At 42.2% G+C, this 22,500-nt stretch overlaps 1 protein-coding gene across 2 annotated transcripts in view; it reads right to left on the bottom strand.

Annotated features, from left to right (window-relative positions):
* The window catches only part of zfhx4 (zinc finger homeobox 4), an 84,216-nt gene that overhangs the window by 19,246 nt on the left and 42,470 nt on the right, over positions 1–22,500 (bottom strand). For both annotated transcript variants that reach the window (XM_053342293.1, XM_053342294.1), the window contains exon 6: positions 20,078–20,312. In XM_053342293.1, coding sequence (XP_053198268.1) covers positions 20,078–20,312 — 235 coding nt within the window. The remainder of the gene's footprint in view (positions 1–20,077; positions 20,313–22,500) is intronic.

The following is a 22,500-nucleotide window of genomic DNA, read 5'->3' on the forward strand; positions in this document are numbered from 1 at the left end:
CAGCACTAAAAAAGGAATCTCCTATGGTGCCTTGCTTGAGAAAGAAAGTGGATATTTTATCATATTAGAAACATTTTGAAAATATTACTAGTTGCACACATACTGTTAATCCCCATGAAATATTTTATTTCTACACAATGATCAGGTTTACCCTACTGTACAGTAGGAAGTAATACTTCTGGAGCTTTGAACACATGTTCCAGTGAAAACAGCTCTGCCGTGCCACTTCTAGTGGGTGAAACATAATACATCCATGGCCTGAAAGCAGGGACGTTGTGTGACAAAAACTAAATATGTCCAATGTGGGGAACTATTTTAGTTACTTTGGTTTGCCTCTCTTGACAAGTCACTTTTTAATTCAAAGAAAACTTTAATCATATTTACTTTTTTCCTTTATTTTCCTTTAAATAAATATTTTTCATTTACTTTAATTCATTCTGATTGATTGTTGTTTAAAAAAATATTTATATTACAACACAAAGGAAATAGAAATGATCCTGTTTTGATTTTCACACAGAATGATTTTTAAAGGCCTTCCTTTCTACTTCATTAAAACTGATAAATAGAAAATCAACTTAATAAATAGTAATATTAACATTATCACTGAGCCTACAACATATACACATTTAAAATAAATTTGCATGTACATAGTGTGTAGATGTTCACTACTGTACTGTATGCAGATATTGTGTCTATGTACCTCTGTATACCTTTGTAAAAAATCTGCACACGCGCACGCACACACACACACACACACACGCAGCTCTGTACTATTAGCAGATTAGCCTGCCCATCTCTGAGAGTTCAGCCCCTTGTTTGATAATTCTGTGTATCTGCAGTGTTCTGCCAGTGGATTAAAGTGTGTGTGTGAGTGTGTGTGTATATGCATTATTGTGTGTGTGTGTGTGTGTGTGTACAAGTGTGTATGTGTGTATATGTGTCGCCAGCACAAGCTAACACTAATCCTAGCCGAGCCCCAGCGCTCCCTTTCATCCAGCCATCATTTGTCTCCGGCTGGGCTGATGTCACTTTGTAATGAATTTTGAGCAGTCTGAGAGAGGCCAGATAACCAGGCATGCACGCACACACACACACACACACACACACACACACACACACACACACAAACATACACACACACATACATATATATATACACACACACACATACACACACAGTACCCTCCTCCATCCCAGGGATAGCACACACAAATGCAAAATCAAACAGAAAACACTTGCACACAGGCGTCAAATCATACACACACAGTATCATATTCACACACACAGAGCAAAACCGTTAAAAATTTCATGTCTTCTAAATGGGGGGAAGGGGGGTCTCTTTTACCACAAACCCCTCACTTTGCTGGAGAATGAAACTGGTGCGTGTGTGTCTGTGTGCATGCATGTTTGTGTGAAGGTGTGTAAAAGAGCTGTGCTCATCAATCCTGCACTGCCTTAATAACCATATTTTACAACACACACACACATGTGCACACACACAGAGTCATATTCATAGAAATCAGGCAAAGGGTGCATTGAGGTCAGTTTGCATTTGCATACAATCACTTTGGCCATTGTATGACGAGCACAAGGGGTCTGAAAAACCCCCCTCGGAAACATGATATGATTAACCCTTTCACATACACACACACATGACCAAAGACACGCACACACAGACACAGACAGACACATAGACTAAGTGTTGGCGCCGTTGCTTTAAGCGCCAACACATTAAGTGGACATTATATACGCCATGAAATTTTCATGGCAGATGCAGGCATGTGATTGAGGAAAGAAAATTGCGGTTTTGTGTGTGTACATATGTGTGTGTGTGTTCATATTCACAAACACTGTTGTATTTTTGCATTTGCACATGCGTGTGAGTGCTGTGCGCATTTTGCACATGTATATAAACAGTCTATGTTAAGGTGTATGTGTGTGTCCTTGTATGTGTGTGTTTGTGTGTGTGAAAGAGAGAGAGAGTGAGACTGGGACTGCACTCTGCTCCTGATGTTTTATTAATACGTCGGTGACAACAGGGATGAAATATCTCCTGTCAGCCAGGAGAGCCCGGGCTGCAGAAATTGCAATTTTCACTGCTGGTGCTGCAGCGTCCATCTTTGTATTTTAATTCACCCCACCTTCGTACAGAGAGAAAGGAGGAAGGATGTATGTGTGTGTGTGTGTGAGTGTGTAGTGTATGTGTGTAAATGTTGTGTGTGTAGTAGGTTTGAAAGTCCTTCATCACTGGTTTATCTTTTCTCTATACTTGACTTTTGTTCGATGCCAGGGAAAAGCAAATAGCACAAATCGAACAGCATGTTTCACAGAAGAGTCAGAAAAGAAGGGGAGGGGAGAAGGGTCAAAACTGAAATACAGAGAAAAAAATAAACCCTCGAAAATCTCAAATACTGCAAGGTCAGGACAATATCTCAAAAGAAAGGTTAAAAAAAATCTCAAAAAGCAGGAGGAAAAAAATACATCTTTTCATCTCCTTTGTCATTGTGTGCCTTTATTCCTCCACTGCACCACACTGTTAATACATATATAAATATATATTTACATATATATGTCAAGAAAAAAAGACACAATTGCTTTGATTGAAAGCAATCTGTTTTTTTATAAATATTTATATTAATATTTATATCATATTTGTACAGTATCAAATATATAAAATTATTTATTTCAGCTTATACTAAATGTATAACACAAATAAATGTAAATGTGTCTTATCCTGTTACAGTAAATAAAACCTAAATAAACTACAACAAGTTAGTGTTTGTTATTAGTATATAGCCACTATCAACATATTTAGAGAACAATCAATGCTCTTAAAGATGCTTAGTCTTATGTTCTTAAAATAAAAAAAAATGTTTAATTTGTTAGATATAACTAAATATGGTCATTTCAAGTAATTATTGTCAATTTTTGTATTAGCTTATTAAAGTATAATATTGTATTCACTTATCAAAGTACAATAAGGAATAAGAGCACAATAAAAAAGGAGGGTATGGGGTCTGGTGAAAGTGGTCATAGTTGCAGGCAGTGTTTGATCATGACAATACATAGCTATCACCAAAACTAACCTCTAGGGGGCACTCTACCTGTAGCTACATAGGACACAAGAGAAACGGGAGACAATGAACAGAGAGAAGGAAAGAGAGGGAGCAATGAGGGTGAAGAGTGGGTGAAGAAAGAGAAAAAGAGAGAGGAAAGCAGGGGTGATCATCTGGGCCTCATCAGTGTTTTTTTTTTCACTCCTTTCCCCTTCTAGTCGGTTAGATCTGTGGCGAGTGTGTGTGTGCGTGCATGCATACAGGGAATGTGTTTCCACACTGAGGACATTCCCAGACGAGCTCTCTCAATACATCAGCACAGCGTCTGCCCTCTGACTGACCCTGACAGTTGCACACCACATGAGTGTGTATGTGAGTGCGTGTGTGACTATGTGTGTGCGCATGTTTGAGCGTGTTTGTGTGGATGTGCGCCATTGATCAAGTGAGTGAGACAGTGACTGCATGTGTTTGCATGTGAGTTGTCATGTGCAAGTGTGTGTGTGTGTGTGTGTGTGTGAGTGAAAGAGAGAGACGGAGGGTTCTGCGGCAGGGACTCTTAACCATCAACTTAATCGCTACCAGAGGACACGCAGAGCAAAACTTTCGCAGTCACCTTCCACTGCCTCTGTGTGCGCGCATACACACACACACACACACACACACACACATGCAGAGGGAGTTGGTCGGGCTGCGGAGGGTGTGTGATTTTGGCAGCCTGGTGGGACTCTCTTTGATGTGGGTCGGTCGGAACATTAAAGCCGGCCGGTGAGCTCGAGCAAACCACAGACCCTGGGTCCGATTACCATGCAACCAACACCAGCCTATATTTAACCGTTAGAGAAGAAGAATAATTAAGTGACTCTTGATTAGGGATACAGCCAAATCAGCCTGGTTTTTAGATTCAACTATTAATTGGAAGCCAGTGTAACCAATTAGGCCCCTAGATGAATAACTCTCCTGTTTGTCCGACAAATAACTCTGCAAATCCCCAAACAAAACATATTTGGTTTACATGATCTTAAACAAAAATAAGATGTTTTGAATTATTTTGGTCCTAGATTATTTAACAATTGCTCGTATGGCTTCAAATCAGCACACTCAAAAAAATATAATGGAAAAATGAGATTTGGACAGATGGAGGGGGATGAGGAGAAAGATAAATAAAAAGAGATGTTTTGAAAGGAAAGAAATGGAGGAATAGACATATGGGAGATGGAGGCAATGGAGGATGTATTGAAAGTGTCAGCGCTGTGTGTTTGTGTGTGTGTGTGTGCCCTCTAGCTGTATAATGACCTGCTCTGAGACCGCTCACTCCCCCCTCCCATCTCCCCCTAAGGGCCCATAACCGCCATGCCAGGTCATTATGTGCCCGGTGGAGAAGTCAGCCATACAGCACACAACCATAGAGCAATGCCATGCTGAGATACTGGACACGGAGGATCCAAAATGGCTGAATTCATTAGTTGGGAAGAGCTGACTCTAATTTGCTTCTTTAAGGCTAGGATGGTGCTCATTAAAGGGGTAAAAGAGTTTTAAAAAAAACACTTTTTCCCCCCCATTATTGTTTATCTTAAATCATAAAAACTGTGAGCATCAACTGAAACAGTAATTGCTGCCAAAGAAAAATATCATAAGAAATATATGAGAAATACTACAACAACTAGACAGAGAAACTATTACTGTATAGCTGTTAGGACTATTATCAGAGAATATTATCAGTACTATTGTGTCATATGTCGAAAAGTAATAATAAAGTATAGATATGGTCTGTGTCCGGTGTATCTGTGGTAGTAATGCAGCCTTAATGTTTTGCGTAACACCCATGACTGCCATGTCTCTCTCACTTAGCCATGATGTTGAAGCTGATTTCTTCTTACAACTCTGGTCATGTCCCCTGTGAGACTGTGTGTGCATGTGTGTGTGTGTGTGTGTGCGAGCAATAGGGGCCCTGTGATGTCACATTCCTGCGCCGCGCGCGTGGCTCTAGTTTGGCCTCTAGGTTTTAAAGGGGAAAGCTTTGAAACATTACACCATCCCACACAGGCACACAAGCATACACACAGTCACAGTCATGCGCACACGCACACACACACAGTCAAGGGCCAGTGGTAATACTGCCAGAGTAATAACCTTACGGACTTACTGATCTCCCTCCCTCCCGTTCTCTCACCCTCAAATCTTTATTTACCCTACTCTCCCTCTTTATCCCCCCTCTCTCCCCTCATTCTCCCTGTACCTTTCCCCCCGAATTTCAGCGCGTTTAACAAGCATTTAGATCTTAACCAGATGTTGTTAATGTAGCATGTCTAAAATACTAAACATCAACCCAGTGGAGAGGGGCTACAGCTCCTGCACAGGGCCTGGGAATAACTGACATACACGCACACGCTCACACACACCTACACATGAAAACCTCTGCACATAACACACATTTACTCCCACACAGCGCTCAATGTATTTCACGCAAAGAGGTCCACAGCCCACATGCTAACATGTAAACACACACACTGGCAAAAGCAAACACACGTGTTTCCATCCACACGCTCAAATCCACCCACACCCACCCATTTATTGCTTAAAACATGAGAACTTATTACGCCAGCAAAAAATATCTATTGTTTCAGGTTGATTCTGAGAGCCAGACAATAGGATTGTCACATTTAATACGCTCCTGGTGTGAATGTCAATAAGTTGAACTGACAGAATAAGCTGAAAAAATGACTTTTGTATAAAAAACGCTTGTATCAGCAGCTCCAAATTTGCTTTGTTGTTGTCAATTATGACTTCCTGAGACACTTCATTGTATTTTATTTCGCTCAAATTGCCCGCTCCGCTGTCTTGCAGGCGACTAACAAAACACCTATTACTCTTTTGAAAAAAAAAGGGGAGAAAAAAAAAATCATATGAATAAACATAGCCAAGATTAAAGGCTTGGGTGTCTTGCTTGCTGCGCAGACAGAAACTGTTGTTTTGTGTTAAGAGGGGTTTCATTTTCACTGCTGTGAGCACTGGGGGGGATGATGTTAATGATTCTTTAATAGCAAATACAAAAGGTTTTCACAGGACAAAAATATGGCTTCAAAAGGTTCTGTGGTGGAAAAAAAAAAACTGCCGCAACACCTGGCCTTATACAATAGGCTAGCACACCTACTGCACCTACTGTACACCTCCACATGTGTGCAGACACACACACACACACACACACACACACACACACACACACACACACACACACACACACACACACACACACACACACACCTGCATCTTACACAACAGCCATATTGCATTTCGGCAGTTTGAATCACCTTAGGCTGAGTAGGTGAATTGAGGAGGCGGCACGGCAAGCTTACTGAGGGATTTAGGAATAATTTGAAAAGAAGATTCCACTCCTCTGTTTCATCTCCCCCATCTCTTTCTCTATTTTCTGTTTTTCCTGGTCTTTTATGATTCCTCAGTCCAATATTTATCTAGCCCCTGATTATAAACATCTGGCCGATGGGGCAGTCTGCACAGCGGCAGCCGCAAAACACACACACACACACACACACACACACTCTCGGAGACTAACACACATAGTGGAAATATCACACACGCTCGCCAACGTGACCCTGTCAGGTCCAGACCAGAGGATGGAGGGAGGGAGAAACAGAGAGAGAAAGTCGGACCAGACAGAGACAGAGACAGAGAGAGAGAGAGAACTAGCAGCTGAGGGTTAATGGCCTTCCCATCTCTGTGATAAGAATTCATTCTGTTCTATTACCAGCACTTATCTACACAGGCTGCTGTCTTTCCCCTCTCTCTCTCCCTCAAAAACACACACACACACACACACACACACAGACACACACAGACACACACACACGCAGCAAGGGTCCGAGATCGATAGATGAACCTAATGAAGAAAGCAGCTGTTTCTCGGCATACCTGCTCAACTCTATCAGCCCAACAAGATCTCCCTGCCACTTTCATTTGTCTATCTATCCATCCATTTATCTATCCACCTATCTATCCATCTGTCCATCTATTTTTATATCTTCTCACACAGCTATCCATCCATATACCTATCCTATCTGTTCCTCAGTGCATCCATTTATCCTTCTATCTGTCCATCCATCACTACACTGGTAAACAAAGATACCAGCAGGATAGATATAGTTTCCAATTGACCAGACTGGTCCTTGTCATGTATTCAAGGTTTATTTATTTTCCGGGAACTAATACGAGGCCTGAAAACAGGGAATCTAATAAAATGGCTGCCATGGTTTAAGAGAATGGCTGTGTGTGCGTACGTGTGTGTATCTATGCTTAAAATAGGCCTGTGACGGGCAGTGGCCAAATGGATAATGCTTAAACAGATCTTTATCCTATTGGGCTACTGTCCCGTTTTTAGCTGCATAAAAACCATCTGCTTTTAGAGCCACCAAAAACAAGACTGTAATCCTGGATGGAAATCAAAGAAAAGATTTTAACTAGATAGAAAGGACAGATAAAATATAGTTGTAAGATCATAAAAAAGTTGTCTCCTTGTGTTTTTAATTCATTAATTAAAAATGCAGTTTTGTGATCTAGGAGATCTAAAAGAAATGTGAATAATCCTCATTGTGAACAATTACACAAACACTATTTCAAATATAATGTTTTGCATGCATGCTGCATTCAATGTGTTATTCTTATCCAGGATAACAGCATATTTGTGTGGATTACACACAGCAAAATATGGCCAAAAAAAATTACCTATTTTTCACCCATTCATTCTATTCATTTTCAGTGCTTTTCTATGACTGCATTCCTTATTGAAGGAGGCTTCAGTTCAGTCCGGAGCACCACATCGCTCCCATTAGCACATAACAATTTCATATACTGACAATAAGTCCATGTGACATGTCTTTTCCCTTAGAAGAGTGTGCAAAACAAAAATGTGTGCATCATCAGGGCCTTATTATGTCTTGAGGTTAGGGAGTATGGCAGGACTCTTCAACATAAGAAGAATAGAATTATGGAATAAAAAGAGAAATATCTTCAAGCCCAAATATTCATTAGGTTGCTCAGAATCATCTGCAAAATGACCACATGGAACCTGTAAGACATGGGCACATATGCTCACATGCAACACACACACACACACACACACACACACACACACACACACACACACGAATACACAGTCCTAGGGCAACTGCCCCGGAGATGGTATTTGCAGACGGTTACAAATAAGGAGTGTTGGCTTTCCTCTGACTTTCTCAAAAACATGCAAAAAATGTCCATTTCATTACTGGCTAAACAATGTCATATGGGCCCCCACTGGCCCTAATAGAAGCAGACAAAGACAGAGCAGCACACATATGCTTCGAATAAATCAGATTACTGAGGGAGAGAGGGGGAGAGAAAGAGTGAGAGAAAGAGGGAAAGAAAGAGAGACACCGCCAGACACTTAGGGGATTGACAATATTCCTTTTTTTGCTACCTCCACCCCTCTCTTCCCTCCCCCCTTCTCCTTTCCTTCACTTTCTTAACTCCCCGCCTCCCCCCAGTGGGATCTGTTTTAGATTTGAGCCAGTGCTAGAGCCATATCTCTACCTTATCTCTGCTAGCCGTCAGAAAACAGAAAGCTCCATGTTTCCATGCATTAGACTCCCGGCCCCTGACACGCCACTTGAAAATATCACAGTCCCTCAAAATGGCTGAGCAGAAAAATGAAACAGCAAAGATATCATTCAATCAAATGAAATGCAGGTTACCGGAGCTGCATTGATATAATTTTTTGGAGTGCACTCTGGTACGGTGTCATATCAAAGAAAATGTCAGCCGTGAAAATTATGGAAATGCATTTTGGCATTGTGACAACAAATGTCACCCAAAAGCCCCCCAAAATTAGATCACTCTTTGAGACCTACAAGGCATCATTAACTGTAGTTGAAAAGCTATAAGAATTTAAGGGGCTGTGACATTTTTACCCCCTGACCACCTGTGGGTATCGACCCTCATCAAGATATCCTGTTGTGTTTTTGGCTCCAATTATGCCAAAACCACTTCTCTGATGACTGTAAAGGGAAGTATTGATTCTCCTTAAAGTTGTAACAAAAAAAAGCAGAAGAGCGTAGACAGGGTGGGGAATATGTTAACAATTTGAAGAAGAAAGAAAAATCAATATTCAAATGACTCCTAATATTGATTTATAATTAAGTCTTAATTGCGGCTAGGCTTGGACTTTCAAACTGCCCTGTGACAATAGCCAGGAAAGAAGATAGGGGAACATTATTGATACACTTTAACAGTGGTGGTCGCCCAGACATTGATTCAGACATTTTGCGGTGCCTTTGGCATGCTCTGAGGATCTAAATGCACATGCATTTGAGGAAACACTCACTCTCACTCTCACACACACACACACACACACACACACACACACACACACACTCTCTACTGAGCAAAGATGCACACATACCTGCATGCACAAACAAATACACACACCTAAGTGAACTAACACAGCATAATTAACCTTCATCCGGGAAAAGTCAGAGCTGCCTTATCTGCAAACTTCACTGTGCATATGTGTGTGCTTGTGTGTATCTGTTGTAATTACACCATTAGATGTGGAACTGATTGAGTTCAGATGGAGGTATTACTCTGAACAAAAAACAAAACAAAAAGGTAAAAGCAACTTGTGTGTGTGTGTGTGTGTGCATGTGCATGTTGGTGGGAGTTATTATTTTTGTATCCCTGTGCATTTATGTGTGATCCAGGTGTGTATATTTGTTGTTTCTTCATGTGCTTCAACCCATGTGGCGATGTGAGTGTGTGTTCATGTTCAAATCTGTGTGTGTGTGTTTGTGTGTGTGTGTTGGTGTCCCCACGGGCCTAATCAGGTATCAGATACCTTTTGTTTTGGAAGCTCATTGATGGATGAAATCTTTATCTGTGCTATTGATCAGGAGGGCGCGGGTCCTAAACTGTCTGTCTAGCTGCCTGCCTGCTCCAGCTCTAACAAGATTGCCAGGGCCGAGTATATCAGTTAACATTTAATCAATGGCAGCTTAAGACACTGGGGCTAAGGGAAAGAAGCCCACCGCTTCAGCCCCCTGCCCCAAACCATTACCCGGGATTGAAGGGGAACTATGTGTGTGTGAGTGTGGTGGGTGGGGTGGGGGTGGAGGGGATTCCAGATGATTACAAGGGATTGGGTCTGGTTGATCACATGTCTTTAGGGGACAGAGGTATGTGTATGTGTGCGTTTGTGCGTTAGTGTTTACAGGAATGCGAGTGCTGGCTTGTCAATACATGTTAATATGTCAAAAACGCCAGAGGGGGTGGTATGTGCTAGGCAGCTTGTGCCGATCTGAAGAAAATAGGAAAACTGAATGAGGTGACTGATGTGTAGGAAAAAAATCGCCATTCAAATCAACTGAAGGCTTCAAATTGAACTCGCCTGTGTGAAAATATGCACACACACACATGCTGCAGTGGAAAGATATGACATATCAGGCAATGCGTGATTTTTTTCTGCTTCCCTTGCAAAAAGCCCCCTGATGGTAAAATGCAAAAAAAAAAAAAGGAAAGTCAGCAAAAAAGAAAATATGATCAGTTTGACTTTTTTTTCTTTCCTTTTATTTTACCATCAGCTCATCTTTCTGTAAATGAAACCCCATCAGATCTAAGAGGCAGATCCTTCTTCCTCCATCTCCAGCTTTTTCTTTCATTTTCTTATTCATGCTATCGCCGGACCTCATCATCATCAAATCTCATTTTGAGTGAATTAAAGATGTACTTACAGTGTTTGCCTCTGCCTTGTATAAGTGTGTGAATGTGTGTGTGTGTGTGTATGTGTGTTTCAGCAAGAATGTGTCGGTGTGTATGTGTGTGTTTGTCAGGGGATTGCTCTGACGGGGGAAGCCCCTCTCACGTCCCTGCCTTTCGTCCAAAGCCTGGGAGATTCCCACCACCAAAAATCAATGTGTGTGAGAGCATATGTGCGCTGTGTGTGTGTGTGTCAAGGTTTTGTAAGACAAATCTCTCCAGCGTGCGCCGCTTTAGTGCTATTGAACCAGGCTTCGATCACTCGGCCACTGTGAATAATGCAAGGGAGGCTACTGCTCACTTACAGCACAGGATGCTTGCATGTGTGTGTGTGTGCGCGTGTGTGTGTGTGACAGGATGGTCCTTTTTCCTTCTTGCAAATGCAACAGGGCAGTTCTTCGACGTTCCTCCACTTGGCCCTCTTAATCTCGTGTCAGATACAGGAACTCCCACATTGATACTGTCTCTTTGAGTGTGTGCACCACATGTGTGTGTATGTATGTGTGAGTGTGTACGCTGGAGGCTTCTACAGTAGACGGGAAGAGCTTAACTCAAGCAGACAGCTCAGGGCTGCACTTTGACACACCCTGACTCATTACATACAGCCGGCACACAGTGGAATATTGTCATTAAAAAAGACAATTAGATATGAAGTCAAGGAAGCATCGCTTACACACACATGGACACACACGCCTGCAAACACACAGTGCAGGAAATATAGGTGAACACACTCTCGTCTTCATATCCCCAGGTATATGAAGCGGAGATATTAATAATCTGGATGTTACAGAGTAATTAAAATTATTTCAAATGATGAGTGTGTGTGTGTGTGTGTGTGTGTGTGTGTGTGTGTGTCTGTGTGTGTGTGTTTCTGTTAATTAAGCTGAATGATTTGATATGACACAAACCGTAATGCTTTAATGGTGTCCTATACTTGATGTGGCTGGGGGGGACAGCAGCTGATAGGGCTATAGGGAGAGACAAGACGACACACACACACACACACACACACAAACAGATACAGCTGCTCATTGGCCCTGCCTAAGAGGAGCATCTCTTTTTTCGACATAATTATCTGTGTCATCACTTATGAGGCAATTAAACAAACATCAGTTCCTATTTCCTCTCCCTCCGTCTCTCGTCTTATTCCGCTTCCTCATCCTCTTTTCTCCTGCCATCTGTGCTCCCCTCGCCTCTCCTCTGCTCTTTTTTATTTAATCTTATCCTTGCTCCAATCCTCAACTCTTCTCTCCTCTCCTCTCTTCTCCCAATTCCCTCCTCCCTCTCTGCTCCTCTTCCTCCCCTCCTGCGTGACTCCAGACAAGGTTTCAATTTCAGCATGCTGATTGTCTCATTGCCGACTCTATGCATGTCTAACACTTACTGGCACTCTGGGGACTGGCAATACACACCATAGAATGCCTATTACACTCCCACACGTTTCTGGCGAGTGTGTGTTCGTGTTTGTGTGTGTGTGTGTGCGTGTGATTGTGTGCAAGGGGTGATGAGGGTGTAAAATGCCTATTACGCTGAGAGTCTGGTCTCTCTTACACTGGAGAGAATTCTCTGGCGCCTAAAGAGCAGAAAATTGCAACGCTCCTCTTCCTCACTCCCCATTAACCTGCTTTTGAAACAAAGGCCTGGCCAAGGTGTGTGTATTTCTGTGTGTATGTGTGTATCCTTGCCCATTAGGCCAATGCGCCATCATGAGTAAAGCACCCTGTGGGCCCGAAGCAAAAACACCAAGTTCTACCTTACGTTCTTTTTTGCTTTCCTTTTTTTTTAAAAAAAAAACTGCTTTCTATGAGCTACTTTTTGCATATTGCACTTTTAATTTAAACAGCACCTTTCTCTCTCTATTCTGTCACCCAATTTTTTTGAAATTTGTATTTTTATGTACCTAAATGAACCTGTCACTCTTTTTCTTTCTACCTTCTGTTCCTCAAAAAGAATGGCAAAAGCAGATGGCATCTTATGAAGAGCTTTGAGATGACTAAAGCAGTGGGCATATTTGTCTAATTTGCACAAAGACATCCACATCAAAGCACAAATCAAGACCCCGGCTCATTCAATGGATTTTTATCAGTCTATCCATTTCTTGTTCTTTTTTTCTCCTCTCTGTCACATTCCTCTTTCTCTCTCTATTTTCAGAGCGTTATTAGGACATGATAAAAGCAAAAGGGATGTCATGACACGGGACCCCCTGTTAGCATTAGGAGGTGGGAGAGGAAAACGAACGCGAGAACGAGGGGGGAAAAAAGGGAGAGAAAAGATGAAAGAGATTTGTCTGGAAATGATTGCTCACAAGGCATTGATTCTCTGCTTTAATCTCACACAGTGTGCTCAAATTTCCTATTAGGGAGATGAAGAAAAGGAGATAGAGGGAGATGGGCCTTACTCACATAGGTGGGGAGGTGAAACTTGGCATGTCTCCAAGTGTTTCTTTGGGCAGACAAAACAGACATTTCCTGTATTCTGGACACTGCAATAGAAGCAATGTCTAGTATCTTTAGCTGTTTTTTTTTTACATGTGTTGTCTGTTGCTTTAAGGTCATTAGTTTGCTGTGAGTAAACATAGGAGAGTAACAGCTATTGCCACTGAACCACTGGAGGGTCACATAGACACACACACGACAAGCCACTGACAGCTGCTATAGCTGCAAAGCTTCCTCCGGTTAGCGACGATTAGCCTTGGCTATAGGTAATCAATAGCTGCTATCAATTCCATACCTCCCGCTGATGGATGAGGTAAAGGAAACGGAGAGGAGAGTGAGGAAGGAGGGAGCAATATAAAAAAAAAAGAAGTTGTTGCTGCTGCTGCTAGGAATGGCAGAAATTCTACCTGACAAATACTACCTTGTAATGTCCCTGCCTTTGTGTGTGTGTGTGTGTGTGTGTGTGTGTGTGTGTGTATGTGTGTGTGTGTGTGTGTGCATGTGGGTGTGTGTGCATAAAGGCTGCCTTAAATGTCCATCTGTGAATTGTATCATCGCGGCCTGAGATTAGTGGCTGCTTGGACCCAGCAAGCGTATTGCCTGGTTACCGCGGCTCCGGCTCCACACAACCCTCCTCCCATCACCGGATTGTTTGTCTTAATGCTGTGTGACATGGCCCATTGTTTTGTCCATCTGTGGTTAAGAGTCAATGGACAGAGGGTGTATGAGGGGATCGGGGAGAGAAAAGAATGGAGGTGAGGGAGAAGAAAATAAAGAAGAGTAGGGGTGAAAAGGAGGGGGAGAATGAGATGAAGGCAGAAAGAAAAAGGAAAGAAAAAGACGGGGATAAGAGCTGAGAGGTTAAAAAAAGAGTACAGAAAGAGAAAGGTCAGAAAGAGAAAGAGAGTAAGGGAAAACATGCAATAACCCTGTGACTTCAATATGGTGCTCTATATTGAAATTTACTTTACATTTACCACTTCCTTTTCCAGGACCTTAGCATATCCAAAGGTTTGCAGTACCATATGGAGTGGGGCCTTAAGCCCTTTGTGATATCACTGACGTGAAAGACATCTTGGCCATGTGACGCCAGTCCCCTCTTCAAAGGGTTAAGTCATATTTAGTATGCGTCCTCAGAGCCCCATGGCTTTGTATTGTAAATAAGACTAATGTGGCATTGGTCAGGTATGCTAATTCAGATAATCAGCGCAATTTCTGCAAATTATAACTGTCAGTGTGGTGGGCACAGAACCTTGGCGGAAAACATGAGGGAACAATTTAGCCCGGGTAATACCCCTCCACCAAAGAGCTGCTCAACTCAAAGAAAAACAATCGGCCTGAGCCCATACCGCCCCGACACACCATTTCAAAAATAGTTTATGGTGAACGAGGCTCATTTTTTCAGAGGCACAAGTCAGCCTGCTGCCCTTTTTTTCTATGTGCACACACAGACCACAAAGTAATTATAATTCGCTTGGATGGAATTATTCAAAAAATGACCACATCTTTTACTCCCTCAGCCATAGAGAATAGGGTTTTGGGAAATTTGGGGTAAATTGCTACTTGCCGAAAATATAATAATATACATATATGAATGTGTCTTATTTTGATTTGACAAATGATTTAAAATGCAGTGCATTGTCTCCAACTAACTGTACAGCAACAAAAAATACATACTTCACAGAAATCCTCTTGGGTATAATCACATCACTCTCATCCGAATAGTTCTCCCCAGGAACTACATTTTAGTCATGTTGGGCACATAATATAACATTCCAACCTTTTTATTACGCGAGGAATGGATCTCGCCTGACTGAAATCTGTGGACTTTACCTTTTATGTAAGTAACATCCTGTTTCACAGTAAATGAGAGAGAAAAGGTCACAAAGAATGTGTTAACTGTAGCATAATTTGCTGAATGTCAGCAAATCAATATGCAATATAATTGGCTGGCTTAACTTATTAAAGCCAATTCTAACTATAGATATCTAATGTATAAATACATCAGGGAGGTATCATATGCAGCCTAAGGACAAATAGTCAATGTGGAGAAACAAAAGTGTCCTTTGATGAGCAATCAGCTAGTCTTACCTCCTGTATTCTGACTTGAAAAAGAAAATAGCCACCGCTGCGCTAACTCTAGTGGTTTTGTGAGATCTGGGTGTGTGTTGCATCCTTTCTCTCACTCCTCCGGCCATCCGTGAATGTTTATGTAATGACCACAAATTACTGAGACAAACCCTGGAAATAGACTTCTGTCTGAGGAGAGACCTTCCTGAAAAAAAAGGGAGAGAACCGCTGGAATGGCGAAACCACCCCCACCACCCAGAGGAAAAAACAGTATAAGATGAAGGAGTGAAAGTGAGGGAGGAGGGAAAACCTAATGCCTCAAAAGATGCATTGGTGTCATCACATCGAAATGATGTTGGGGAAACAGGAAAGCCCTTTCCCACATTGAAAATCAAATGAATCATTTTTGGTGCTTTGACTCAGTACAGAAACAGTTTGGGTTGGGTACATTTGGAAACGAGCAATGTCCGCGCACTGGGTAACAAGCAAGATGGCACACTTGCTCTCCGCTCAAGTTCTATTGCTTCCTGCTGTACGCATGCACATACACGCACATACACACACACACACACAACTCTAACCGCACACAAGCACATATAAGGATAAGTGTCCATTAGGCTCATTTTTTAGCCTACAGCTGCTATGTAAATGGTTAGCACAGCTACACTAATTTGACTAGGACCTAAAATGTCCCAGAGCCTTATCACTCAGAGAAAACAAAAGACTCTGGACACACACACATGCACACACTCACATATACGTACACATACAGGCACATGCACACGATAAAAGTGTTGTTGGACTCTCTAAGTCAGAAGAGGTCTTTTGTTTAAAAGAGGGACTCAGACAAAGAGGGTCCTCTCCCTCCCTCTTTAATGCATGTTGTGTGGTGGTGGTGGTGGTGGGGGGGTGGTTATAGAGGGATGGAGATGTGTGGGTGGTGGAGTGGTGGAGTGGTGGAGGGATGGATGACAGGCCTGGCTCTCAGAAATAATTACCTCCATAAGATCCCATCTCCCTTTCCTTTTTGTAAGGGACAGAGGGAACGAAAGAAAGAAAAAAATTACAGAAAGTAAAGTATGCAGAAAAGGCCCTAGTGTTTCTGCTTGGTCTGGCTTATGAGGGGCTTTACACATGATGGAGCACAGGGCTAATGGGCGAGGATACACACTTAGAAAAACACACTCATGCACGCACACACACCTCCTCACTGTGTTCTTTCTAGCTAAACAAGTGGTCAAATGGTGGAGACAGAGGCGGTAACAGAGAAACAGTCAGGGGGAGAAAAATCACTGTTACAACTAAACTTCAGAGACTGTTAATGTCTCCAAAAATCCAGCTAAACAAATTGTTCAAATTATAAAATCTATGATGGAATACCCATGACTCGAAATCTGTCATATTTTTCTTTTTCTGCTTGAATTTTACTAAACAGCTCTATTCAGGGCATAACTTCATTATAGAGCGGAGAAGGGCACAAAAAAAATCTAATTTCTCTAACAACTTTTGGACAACCCTCAAAGCAAAATGGTCTCCAAGTTCTCCATGTTGAGAGGCAATTCATTTATGCTTGCTCTTCTGATGCAAACTGGCATTTTTTATAAACTCAATTTTCTTTAACACTTCTAATTGTGCACAGAGAGGGACGATTTATCTCAGCAATGTGGGCACAGTGGCCTTTTTGTCTTTGAAGGACATTGCTGAGAGATCATGGTAAAAAGTTTTCACTGTAAAGTCACTGAGAGTTAGTGTCTGCACATGCATAAATGAATAAGCACGCACATGCAGACGCACTTTACACTCACTGCACAATAGTGTTTATCTAGTGTAAATGATGAGACAACTTGGTCCAACTTTGGGGAATTACAGACTCAAATGGAGAACAAAGAGTGAAAAGGGTCTCAAATAAATACACAGATGCACATATGCACCAGCAAACAAATACACTGACATGGATACAATGCAGGCTAGAAGAAGTGTTGCATGTATACCTCTGTCTTTGTTTAAAACACCTATACCTTTTGTGGTGAGTCTCTGCAGTACTGTATCCTTAATTAGGCCATAAAATCAGCATCAAAATTGTTTAATGAAAGCTATTAACATGTACATAAAGTCCAGAGCATTAGAACTCTTATTCCCAAATGGGCCTATAATTATCTGGCTCAGTGCCAGGTCCCAGGCTTTAAGAGAAAGATACCGGTCAGCACTTAAATTAATCTTTTTCATACCAGTCTCTAATGAACAGAAAGTGCTCGAGTCAGGAGTTGTAGCCCCAGAAAACTAACAGCACGCATACACATGCACGTACACACAAATACAAGATCCTTAAACTGAATACTGGCTGGAAATGTTGCCTACTATAGAGCCTTTTATATCAGTGAAAACATTCACTCCATTTATCACTCTAGGAGCCTAAAGCAGCTATAATCTACCTTTTCTTCCACATAAAATAACCTAGTATGTAATGATAGCGTTTGTTGTTGTAACCTAAAACACAAAGGGCTCAGCTAATAAACTTCTAAAAATGTACAAATACCAAAAAAAAGTAGTTTTATTCCATAACTATAGAACAAGATTAAAACCTCTATTCATTACATTGACTTTCAGTGTTTGATCTCCGGTTGACAAACTCGTGCTGTCCTGGGCCTACACCTGCCAAATGTGTACGCTGTTCAGGGAAATGCCATTGAAACATTTACCATGTACCTTGTGAAAGAATACTGTTGTTCACTAAAAATTATATAGAGTGGGCAAAAGGAGGGCATCCAAAAAAGTGGCTTAGCATTTTGGATGCCGCCAGCGTCCGTTTCAGCTTTGCACTAGCTTCCTCATGGAAATTCACCATGTGGCATCAAAGCCAAGGTATAAAACGAGGGCCCAAGCAACAAATATGGTGTGTTTTAAGAGTGGAACATTTGAAATAGGTGCAGCGGGCGAATATTGCTTTTGACAGGTTTAAAACCTGGTTGTGCTCACTGGTCTGAGATGTAAAAAGGAGAGGAAAAAAAGGCTTGAAGCCGGGCTTGTGTTCTAGATGAAAAAAAAAACTGACAGGAGCAGGAGAGAGCGGGAGATGGAATAAGCAGGACAAAAAAGGGAGAGAGAGACAGATACAAAAAGAGAGAAAGAAAGGGATGTTAAAATGTACGGTAATGATTTATCTAAGCATGCTTTTCTGCTGCACCCCAAATCTCATCGAAACTTTGATCCGTGTGTAATTAAAACCAAAAGTACACCGGCAACAGTCTCCATTTCAGGATTGGGAGCTCTTCTCCTGTTCGTGTGTGTGTGTGTGTGTGTGAGTGAGTGTATGTGTGTGTGTTGGGATTCACATATGTTTCTAAGCACCGGGCCTCCATCTGTTTTGGGAGTACATGTACAGTATAAACAGGACACTTTGGGGAGCACAGATTCATGTTAAAATACACACTGACGCACACACATATACACAGAGATGGATGTATGGACTAATGCTATGCTGGAATGCTATTCAAAATGTGTTACCCCACCCCTCCACCTCCACCCCCTCACCCCACCCGCTCCTTCAGGTCAAGCAAAGCAAAAACAAGTTAAGCGCTCATTTTCTCCCGGCAGCATTAACATAGGGATGACTAAATAATGGACCCTGACTCTCCGTCTTCTGGTTTAAATTACAGCGCAGCCCCCTCCCCTTACACCCTGCAACCCCTCACCAACCATCCAACCCCCACTCAAAGAAAAACGATTAATCTTTTTTTTTTTTTTTTTTTTTGTCTCTCTGAATGTTTTACAGTTCTGTTACACTTATTAGCTGCTGGCAGGACGGAGACTCTTAAATGAAAGCCAAATTGCTTTGGTCATGAGAAAGGAAATGAAAGCTCACTCCAGGGAGAGACTGTGTAGCCGTAGCGTACGTGTGTGTGTGTATGTGTGTGTGTGTGTGTGTGTGTGTGTGCGTGCGTTTGAGTAACCTATGAGTGTGTGAGTAATGTATGTGTGTAGAGGCCTTTTCACTATGAGATCCTCCCAAGGTGAAATTTCATAAGCTGACTGCCTGCCTGCCTGGGATGTCCCTGTGCACGGGACAGCGTGTGTGTATGTGTGTGTGTGTGTGTGTGTGTGTTGCAGATATAAGCGCGGCAGCCTAATAGGAACAGTATGCTCATTTTGGAGAGATTAGGAGGAATGGACGGGTCTGTATCGAGAGACGTGATCTGGATATGAAGGCCAAAGGCGGGAGGGAGGGTGGGAGGGAGGTACAAAGATTTGACAGTATAAAGAGGGAGTGGTGCAAGAAAAAGACTAAAAGAGATGGGAGGAGTGTAAGGAGTAAAAAAAGATGGATCTGACTACAACTGAAGAAAACTGTCATAACGTCAGCAGCAAATTAAAATCAGAAATTTAGAAGAAAGAAAAAAACGCAAGCAATGTGTGTGTGTGTGTGTGTGTGTGTGTGTGTGTGTGTGTGTGTGTGTTGCATGGGAAAAAAACAACAAAAAACTCTCAACTCAAGCAACCAGACAAATGAGGTTAACAAGACTAAGTCAAAGCCTAGAATATGGCTGGACCTTGCATGACACACTAGAGCTTTTACTTTGTAACAGATACAGGAAGTGGCAGCATTCGGCCGACCAATGGTGAAACTTCATCACTCAGTCACTCAGTCACTCAGTCAGTCACGGACTTTCGCATTTATAGGGCTGGCTCCGCTGTTGCGGTCCGGCCAAAAAAAGCACAGACCTTGGCTGGAAGGACACTCCTTGACGTGGAACAGCTCGTGGAAGCTCAGTCCATCCTCGTCTCCTCTCAGGCCTTGCTGGTGCAGCTGGAGTTTCCTCAGTCCCTCGTTCTGCTGGTGGCGAGCTGAGCGGGCATGCTGCACCAGGTTGAGGCGGGCCTTGGTGGAGTAGTCGCACAACGTGCAGTAGTAGACACACGACTCAAGGTTGTACGTGCTATCCTGCTTCTGCAAGTACTGTGGAACAGAAGAGAAGAGAATGCAGCTGTTAGTTTCTATTCACATTTTAGGGCATCCTATAGCCAATGCAAGAAGTTGTAGTTGCAACAGCTCCTTTAATTTCCTTCGAGCATTTCTTTTATGGTTATGTTTTCAATAATGTGATATGACAGAAGATATTTGGGTGACTATCAGTGAAACAAGTGAGGCTTGTCTGCAAAATCATGTTCTTAGCCTTTTGTGCTTTAAGGCTATAAAAGTCTTTCATTCTACTCTGGTTCCAGCTTGGTTCCAAAAATCCAACGCCCAGAAATCCCACTTCCCTCACTTCAAACAAGCCAGCAGAGAGTCAATGGGTAACGTCTCAGTCACTCGGCCCATTATTTTTTGCAGTATATGCGCCTTACACTTTGCAGTAAGTGATCTACAGCAAGTTTAATAAAGCAAAAATACCACAAGCAATCTTTGATATAGCTGTTAATTTCATTTTAGATTTTACTACAGTGTCATTTAGTGTCTCCAACATAAGATTATTCTAGTTAGCAAGGTTCCTGAATCCTGTTACAAAAATCTGTTGCACAAGCAAAACCATCTCCGACTATAGCACATAAAAAATGAAATTATATAATAATGTAGGAAAAAAAGCAAGATCGAGAGCTATAATTAAATCCAGTGGACAAAGATCATTTTGTTAGATAACTTTAAATAGAGGGAATATTATTAACATTGTAAAAGTTTTCAGTTGCTGTGTTCGTGTCCAGGCATTATAAATTAACTGGATATGTTTTAGGTGACATACAGATTAAAAACACACAAAAAGTCAAATAAGGGCTTGAGTTAAGAATGCTGTTTTTGTCTTTAACACGCACATTGTCCAGCTCTCCTCATTGTTGGCAGCTGCGGGGGTTTCTCATTCAACGTGTGCTGTCAGTTGCAAGCCCTTAATTTCCAGTTGCCTCTTTAATGGCATTGCAGCCATGCAAAGCTACCCCCTACCTCTTGCCCTGCCCTCAGTGTGTGCGTGTGAGCAAACACACACACACACACACACACACACACACACACACACACACACACACGCGCATACATGCACACACAGCCCCCATCCCACCTTGCTCTACTCCCATACACCCAGTCAAGCCAAGCATATCAAGTGTGCCTCTGTTGTTGCTGCCGGGCTAATGAACAATGCACAAAAACAAAAGACCAGGCCAAGCTTTTATTATCTGATCCTCTGTGGAGGGAGGGGGAGAGACAGAAAGACACAGAGAGGAAAAGAGAGTACAGCAAAGAGACAGAGTCACAGAGGTGGCTCACGGAGGTTAGTTTATGCTTTGTTAAGATTTATTCATACAGCCAGGTGAAAAACAGGTGCAGGGTTCCGTGCATGAATTAGTACACATAATGGTGTGTGTGTGTGTGTGTGGGGGGGGGGCAAGCTAACTCTACAATGTCTCTCATGGCTCATAGGAAAGATGTTTCATTCCTGAAACACATAAAAAGCAAGCAAGGTAATATTTTCTCCTGAGCTTTGCTGCATCATATTATATGGAGCAAGGAGAGAGATTGGAAAAATGTATGTGTGGGAGGAGTGTGTGCGTGTATGGTGGGAGGAGTGGGGTGGTGGGGCGCAATTAGCTGCAGGTGTGTGAGTTCTAACCCCCCCCTCCCCTTCCCCTTTTCCTCCTTTGACAAACAGGGATTAGCAACATAGCTACAGCCGCTAACACATCTTTTCTCTCTCTCTCCCTCTTTCTTTCTTTTGTAGGAAATCTTACAAGGTTTTTCTCACGAGACGGTGGGACGTCCCCTCGCAGTCAGAGGCCCTTTCAGAAGTCTTAAGTTTTAATTAAGTCGGAGTTGTCAGAAGAAAGCTCCCCTAGTCCAGAGCTCAGGGCCATTAATTACAGCTATCTTTGTTTCTCTGTGAAAGGAGGCCTCCCTCGCTCCTTCTCTCTCTCTCTCTCTTTCTTTGCTTCTTTTCTTTCCTCCCCTCCCTCCCCCGCAGGAGAACTGTGCTGCTGAGCCTTACCGTGGAAACCACACACATGTGCTCACGGAAGCAAACATATATAAGAAAGTTTATTGTCACATCTTTCTTCAATGTCTCTCTATTAAAATATTAACTTTTCCAAAAAAAAAAATCTCTTCAATTGTTTGTATGTAAACATAAACATAAGGATGCTTTTCACTGCTGTGTGACATT

The sequence above is a fragment of the Scomber japonicus genome, chromosome 21 (assembly GCF_027409825.1).
Source record: "Scomber japonicus isolate fScoJap1 chromosome 21, fScoJap1.pri, whole genome shotgun sequence".
NCBI lineage: Eukaryota > Metazoa > Chordata > Actinopteri > Scombriformes > Scombridae > Scomber > Scomber japonicus.